We start from the raw sequence: 8,223 nt of genomic DNA, 5'->3' as shown, positions 1-8,223 counted from the left end.
CATTCAATTTTATTTCTGGTGGTGATGAAAGTGATGGGTTTCTGCCAGGAGATAGTTGGTACAGGATTTATGTTTTCTTTACATGAATTCAGAGGCCAAAAAGGGATACAGCATGGACAAAGGAATTCAGAAGATGTTGCAGATCATTCTTGGAAAGGGCAACAAATGCTGAGTCGTTGGCATACAGTAGGTCCGTTATTTCACTTTGCTGGGATTTGCTTTTGGCCTTGAATTGGCGGAGGTTTAGAAGTCCTAGTTACAGAGGAAATATTGAAAAAGTGACCCAGGCTCAAACCCAAAAGTCAAATAAAAAAGTATCCAAAATGTATTGTTTGAAAATCTAGTGAGTTTTTAAGCCAATCTCATTAATTTTTGGAATCTGATTCATGATTTTTGAACACTATTTTCTTTTTCTTACCTCTGTACTGTGTAAGTACTTGTTTTAATTTCGTCTAGCAATAAATGCTAACTCTATTCATTAGAACAAATTCTGTTTCCTGCTCTGGCTCTTTAACAACACTCTTTACAGTATTTATTTCAAGGGTGAAATCCTGGCTGCATTGAAGTCAATGGGAGTTTTGCCATTAACTTCAGTTGGGTCAGGATTTTATCTCAGAGCAACCTAGAGTCAGCCAGGCCAGACTGCCATAGGTTAGTTGGTTTTGGATTGGTTTTTTCATTGGTTTTATACACTGTATTGTTCAGAACATTCTGTTTTGGGTTTGTGAGTTATTTTCCCCCATATGCAGTATCTGTTTCTCTACTCGGTTCCTGGCTGAATCCCAACATACTGCTGTCATAGCAGAGGGTGAGCAAGTCACATGCTACAGACAGGTGTTGGGAGGTTGTCATAGCCTCAAGTACACTAGTATTAACACCCCCGTGACGTGAGTCTGGTGATGTACCCCAACCCATCTCCTCGCAGGGGATGTCATTCTCAAAATGAAAGTGCAAAAACAAGGAAATGTGGTATTTTAACTTTAAGCTGTGACTGCTGATGTGTGGTACTATACACTACGCACAGAGTCACAGGAGCAGCTTTGTTCTTTGATGTTGCACTGTAACCCAAGGACATGAAAGTTTAAACATTTCATTAGGTTTTTTTTTCATTACCACTATGATGCAATTTGCAGCCCACCTACAGCTGCCAAAGGGGTGTAACTGAACTTGTTCTAAGGAATTACAAACATCCAGAGCAATGACTACTCAACAGTCTTCGGGGTAAGAGCCCTTCCTGCTTTAAATATTGTGAATTTCTCTGCCATGTGTTAGACCTATCATTGTAACCTTGAGCAGGAAAGCGGAGATGTGAACACAGAGGTAGGGAAAAGGAAACATTGTGGTTATAATACATTGAATTTGTATGTTTTATCTCAGAATTAAAAACCACTTCCCAAACATTAATGAAGCTTTATGACACTTTTGTGAGTTAGGTAAGTATTATTATCATGTCGATGTTACAGATGGGTAAACTGAGAGCCTGCATAATTTCTATCCTTCTCTCTCCCCAGTCTGTGTCTTTCTTTCTCTTACTTTTCTATTTTAGTGGGGAGTAGTCTTTCCTCTCACTTGTCCCACTGGAGCAGCCAGTCCACTCTCCACTCTCACCTGGGAGCATCCCATTAGCAATCCTATCCGACCAGGGCAGTAGCCTGCTCTATTGGAGAGCAGCTTGTTTGCTCCCTGTCTTGTCCCACCAGAGAACAGCCTAGTCAGCCTCCTGCCCCTGTGGCAAGCCGCCAGCCTGCAATCCTATCCCACTGACAGAAAGCAGCCAGTCTGCCCTCCTGTGGTACCAGGGAGCAGCTTGTCCAGTCTCCTGTTGGAATGACTGTTGGAATCCATCTGACACTGAAGCTTCTGGTTATATCACAGTCATTCTCCAAACACAATTAAGATATAGTTTGTCTTTGCAGCATAAGTGGGGCTAAGCTGTGTTTTAATCACGTTCTCAAAATGTGACACAGTCTTGAATTTTTGCTTGACTAGTCAGAAACATAAGCAAAACATGGTATGGACCAGTCTGCACAGCAAGATCCAACTATGTTTTAACTGTTGGGGCCGTTATGTCTTAGCTGGGCACCCCCAGCATGGCAGAATGTTTACTTAATAATAAATACTACTTATCTAAATAGTGCTTTTCATCCCTTGATCTCAAAACTGTTTTACATTGCAGAGGGGATATAGGAAAAGTTAAAATATTTATAATTAACTCCTTAGTTGCTGTATAAACTTGCCAGGCATGTCAGGCCAAATGCACCTCCATTGTTAACCTGCTTATACCACCAATATTCCACTGAGATTTCAACAGAACATCAATGGACAACAGACAGACTCTTCAGGGAGTTCCATCAAGTCAAATGCGTCTTAGGGTGTTACAGTAGGAAAAATGAGGGAAGACTCAACAGAGATTTGGACATGTTAGGGAAGACCTGCTGATGAGGTGAGCTGTTAAAATCTTTTTTCTTCTCAGGTATACGATAGTGGTGAGCCAAAAAATGATGGTATCTCAGCAGACAAGAGATCTTTACGTTGAAAGTGCAATGGTCCTGCCTTGAATAATCTTTGAATATTGCCAACACCTGCAATTTTATCATGTCTCATGGTATCTGGTGTTTTTCTTAAAGTCCATGATCCTGGAGACAGGTGATTACATGAGAACTGTAGATTTCATTTAACAAAACCAAGTACTTTTATGCCTTTATGGCTGCAATGAAAGAATTAAAAATTCTGTTTAAACAACAGAATGCACACACCCCCCAACATTTATTATTTATAAAATCATGGTTTTATGCCAATTTTATGATATTTGTATGCTTGAGGAGGGCAGTATTGCTTTATACTTGTGATAACATTCTGAGTATGGCCCTTCATAAAACCAAAAGAATGCAGGTGATGGGTCTATATAATATAAGGGCTTTCAGTGTTGCTAACTCTCACAATTTAATCACAAGTCTCACAATATTTAGTGTTATTCTTAAAGCCCTAGCTTCTGGAGACATGGGATTATATGAGAAAAACAATTTTCTTATAATGAAAATATAAATACATTTCTAACCATAATGGTTGCAGAGGAAAGCTAGAAAATGTGCATTCTATGGGTTCAAAAACCAGAAGGCAAATAAGCAGAACCCAAAATTCACTGTTTTTTTAATCACATGATTTGGGGTGGACATGGCTCATGATTTTTGAGCACTTGGGATTGGCAATTCTGCTTTTACAGAATATAGTTTATTCTAAGCAGATGCTTGATGCGACAGAAACCCAAGATTTCTGTCTGCTCATATTTTGGCAATGCTTGTTGAATTTGTCATTCCCATAGAGTATATTTGAACTGAACTGTCTACACACTTCCCAAGATACACAAACAAGGGAACCCAAGCAGACCCATCATATCTGGCCATGGCATTGTTACTGAAGGAATATCAGGACTCATAGAAACTATCCTCAAATCACTGACCACACAAATGGCCACCTTCCATCAGGACACATCTAACTTCTTCCAGAAATTCCGTAATATTAACAACCTCCTTCAGAATACCATCCTTGCCACAATTGATGTCACCTCCCTATACACCAACTTCCCTCGCAATGACAGCATCACTGTCTGCCTCAAATATCTACAAGACAATGGACAACACTCACATATCCACCCCAAACATCACCAAACTCATATGCATTTCATCCTCACCCGTAACATTTCACATTCAACAACAAACACTTTGTCCAAACCATGGGAACAATCAGGATAGTACGATGGCTCCCCAATATGCCAACCTCTTCATGGGGATACCTTGACAAAGAATTTTTGGACACATGCACCACAAAACTAATGATATACCTGCGATACACTGATGATATTTTCACCCTCTGGACAGATGACCTAAACTCCCTCAGAGATTTCACCCTTCCACCCATCCATCAAACTCTCTCTAAAACACTCCCATGGAAGCATCTACTTTCAGGACATCATGATCAGCTTCAACAATGGAACCCTATAGACAGCTATATACAAAGAAACCCATGGATCACCACACTTACCTTCACAGATCCAGTATCCATCCCAAACACACCAAGAAATCTGTTATTTATAGTGAGGCCTTCAGATACCACAGAATAATAATTATTATTGGATATACGCCCTAACACATTTAAAACCAACCAGTACACTCCACCAGAGAAGAAGATCACATAATGGAACGGCCACCCAAATACCCCAAGAAAACCTGCTTCAACATGGAAAAACAAACAAACTTCCAACCGCACACCCCTCGTTGTCACCTATCACCTCACCCGGGGTCACAGACAAGGTATCATAGAACAATTACAACCCATACTTGATGAGAACAACATCCTGAAAGAAATCTTTCCCAAACTCCCTCTTCTGGCTTTTAAACAACCTTCCCGCCTCACCAAGTTTTTCATCAGAAGCAGACCAGGACCCACCAACTCAAAATGTCACCCGACACTGCCATAACAACACATGCAAAACCTGCAGACATATCTCCAATGCTATGATAAACAACACATCTTTCAAGATCCAGGGGTCCTATATATGTCTATTATGACATGTGGCATATCTCTTCCAGTGCACTAAATGACCTAATAATTATGTGGATGAAGCCAGACAATCACTTTCCTCTCAAAAAAATTAACACAGAAAAATGATAAAAGACAAAAACACTGTATCACCCATGGGCAAATACTTTTAATAAAACGATCACTCCATATTTGACACCTCAGTCCTTGTCCTCAAATGAAACCTACACAACACTTTCAAAAGATGAGCCTGGGAGCTTAAATTCATAACTTTGCTAGACAGGGCAGGTCTACACTACACTACAATCTTGCATCAGCACAGCTGTACTGAGGCAGCTGCGCCGCTGTAGCACTTCAGGTGAAGACGCTCTAAGATGATAGGAGAGAGCTCTCCTGTTGGTTTAATAACTCCACCTCCATGAGAAGCAGTCTACACGGGGGGAAGGGGATTAAAGTCTGTACTGTATAACTATGTTGCTCACACCCCTGAGCAATGTAATTACTGTATTCCGAAGTGAGTGTTTAATGTAGACCTGGCCTAAAAAATCATGGTTTTAATAAAGACACTGGATTTATGGTTTATTATAGCAATCTATAACCCGCTAACCCTCCTATGACTGCAGAGGTGTTAACAAGCCAATACAAGTTGTGTTAGTTCAGCATAAGTAGTTATCTGTTCCACCTTGTATTTAGCTGTGGCACTTCTGAGTACCTTTCCCAAACCCAAAGAAGAGCTCTGTGTAGTTCAAAAGCTCGTCTCTTCCACCAACAGAAGTTGGTCCAAGAAAAGATATTACATCCCCCTTCTTGTCTGTCTATGACAGATATCTCTCTCTGTCTATAATGTTGCCTTTGATCCAACTCATACTCTGGATTCCGGCTAATCCAGATTAACTACATTCAAATCTGTATAGGCGATGGGAGTGACTGTGGCTTTGCACCAGTGTAAGAACAGACTCTGAGGCGGTGTGCGTCACTGTCTCTCTGACATACTGTATTTCAAGGCAGTGGTGTGTGGGGCAATGTTGGGCCCTGGCTGGAGCATTCGTGCATGAACCCAGCCCAGGGTGGGACAATTGGATATTGCCCAACTCTAGCCCCCAGAGTGAGGCCAGGGCTCTGTGAAGGAACCAGGCCCCCGGGGGCAGAGCAGAGCAGGAAGGTGACGTTGCAGGTGGGGAGGCTGTCAGCCCGCTGAGGGCAAGGCACAGGGCCTGAGGAAGTGAAGAAAGGGGGAGGAGCCGTGTAGAAGGAGACGAGTCAGCTGCCCCTCCCTTATGCAGCTGGAGGGGGGGGGAGATATTCTCTGAGCATGCGTACCAGCTGTTTGGCGTAGAGCCGCTCAGGACATCCCAACGGTCGGTCTCGCCCCCGTATCCTGACGGTGGGGGCGGGGAAAGAGAGCGAGCGCCCCGAGGGAATCTCGCGAGAGGCTTTCCCTCCACCTCCACGCTCCCCTCCTCCTCCGACAGGACGGGATCTTTCGAGATCTCTCCCCCTCCCCCGAGTGGAGGCTGCAGGAGCCGCTTCTCATTTAAACGGGCTGAGTCGGCTGCGTGCGCACTAGTGAGGCGCAGGCGCCGGACGGGACCGAGCCAGACGCTTCAGCCACCCTTCCCGAGCTCCTCAGCCGTTCGGTCTTTGCCCGGCACCCTCGGCTCGTCTCCCGGATCCCTCCTCAGCCCATCTCCGGCCGCAGCATGTCGGTGGTGGGCATCGATCTGGGCTTCCAGAGCTGCTATGTAGCCGTGGCCCGGGCGGGAGGCATCGAGACCGTCGCCAACGAGTACAGCGACCGCAGCACCCCGTGAGTAAAGGGGAGGGAGAGGAGCGCCCGGAAAGGGGGGAGGCGCGCCGGGGACCTGATGGATCCCGGCCGGCCCCTGTTAGGCCTGTGCCTGGGGCCTGGTGAAAAGCGGCTCGGCCCCTTCTCTCTCCCCCTCCCTTGGTTGGGGAACGCTGGTGACTTGGGGGTGACTCTCCGGAGCGTGCAAAAGTCTCCCAAAATCCGAGTGCTGCGCATGGAGTAGATGAGTAACGCGCGGCCCTGGGAAGCGGGTGTGGGCTCTCCTGAGCAGTGCCCGGCGGGATCTTTGTACCGCAGGGAGACCTCGCTGCAGGCCGGGGCGCTCCCCTCTTGGTACCAACACGGGTTAAACACTGGTCCCGTCTTGTAGCGTGCATGGGAGCTGTGCGGGCGAACCACAGTGCAGCAGTACTAGCAGGGCTTGGGACATGTGTTTCCGGGAAAGGGAATAGGGGCCGCCAGGCCTGGCCACTTCCACTGAAGTGAGAAGGTGGGGAAGAGGGAAATGTAACTTAAAAAAAAAAAAAACTAACGTTTTCAAGCAGGAAGCGTGTGCAAGCTTATTTGGGTCACATTTATGACCTATAAATAAAAAAATGGAACTGAGTGTGCAAAAAATGCTCCTTTGTCACTGTGCTTATATGCTTCAACCTGTCCTCCATGCTCCACCTTTGTATGTTATGAATATTTTGTCTGTGTGCTCTTAAGAGTACTTCCCTAGGGAATTCTGTGCAACTGCACAATGCAGAATTTGTGCAGAATTAATTTTCTGTGCAGAATTTCACTTTTCCAGGCAGAATTGGCACTGCAGAGTGGCTGGCCGCTGCTAGAGGCACTGGACCCAGCAGTCTGGCTCCCCACTTCAGTGTGCCTACGCAAGAGGTGCAGATGGGCTGTGGTTCCCAGCATGCCCTGAACAAAGAAGGTGTCATGTGGGCTGTGGCCCCCACTAGTGGAGGGAGTGCCCAGCCTGGTGCGGATGGGCGTCCTGAGTCTCTGTGCAGTCTGGCTGCTGGGCCTCATCCTCATCCACCCTGGACCTGGAGTGGGCCCAGGAAACCTAGCTGTGCTGGCTCTCAAAGGATGAAGCAGGGTGGGGTCACACCGCATCCTATGGTGGCACAGTAATGAAGCTGAGCGGAGCCTGTGGCTGGGTTCTGGAGACAGAGAGGTGCAGGCATCTGGGCCGGGAGGTGCCCTGCAGCTGGGCTCTAGGGGGAGTGGTTTGTGAGCATCTGGGCCCCCAAATAGCCCCACCCAGTACACAACTCCCTCAACTGTACACCCCTCCAGCGGCCTCTCCCCTGGCAGTGTCCTCTGTTTAGCAGCTTGAATTATGGTAACCTTACAGGGAAGAGTGAAAAAAATGAGAATTAACTAAGACTGGAGGGACAGTTTTTCTCCAAGAAATACGTAGCTGGCACCTGTGACATACCCAGACTGAGGCATCCAACAAAATCATATCCGAGAAACAGGAACTGAGTTATTGTAGGGGTTTCTTTAACACTCTACTTGTGAGGGAATTTCTCTTTGTCTGTATTGTTAGACATACTAGCTAACAGGTATTTTGAAATTACCAAAATAATTGAAACTGGTGTGATTTTGTGTTGTTTTGATAAATAAAATATGCAAAAATTTTAATTTTTTGGTGCAGAATTTCCCCAGGAGTATTGGGGCAGGGACTTTTTCATCATGACTGTAAAGGGCTACACATGCTTTTATTTTAGAAACAAAAATGGCAGTTGAAATACAGCTAGAGTCCTCTATACTTTAAGACTGAACTATTTTAAGCTTGTTGTGAGCCATCTCTGTAACTGTGTTCTCAACAATGCTAATAGTGAGCTTCATGCTGTACCAATGTAGAGGAAGATGGCTTC

The 8,223-nt window shown here is 45.3% G+C and overlaps 1 protein-coding gene across 1 annotated transcript in view; it reads left to right on the top strand.

Annotated features, from left to right (window-relative positions):
- Positions 1–5,905: 5,905 nt before the first annotated feature.
- Positions 5,906–8,223, top strand: part of HSPA4 (heat shock protein family A (Hsp70) member 4) — a 36,652-nt gene continuing 34,334 nt past the window's right edge. Inside the window, exon 1 of the mRNA XM_065409690.1 lies at positions 5,906–6,346. Coding sequence (XP_065265762.1) covers positions 6,240–6,346 — 107 coding nt within the window. The 5' untranslated portion in view covers positions 5,906–6,239. The remainder of the gene's footprint in view (positions 6,347–8,223) is intronic.

This window comes from Emys orbicularis, chromosome 8 (genome assembly GCF_028017835.1).
Source record: "Emys orbicularis isolate rEmyOrb1 chromosome 8, rEmyOrb1.hap1, whole genome shotgun sequence".
Lineage (NCBI taxonomy): Eukaryota > Metazoa > Chordata > Testudines > Emydidae > Emys > Emys orbicularis.
The sequence above is the reverse complement of the archived record's forward strand: the minus strand, read 5'-3'. Positions and strand labels throughout refer to the sequence as shown.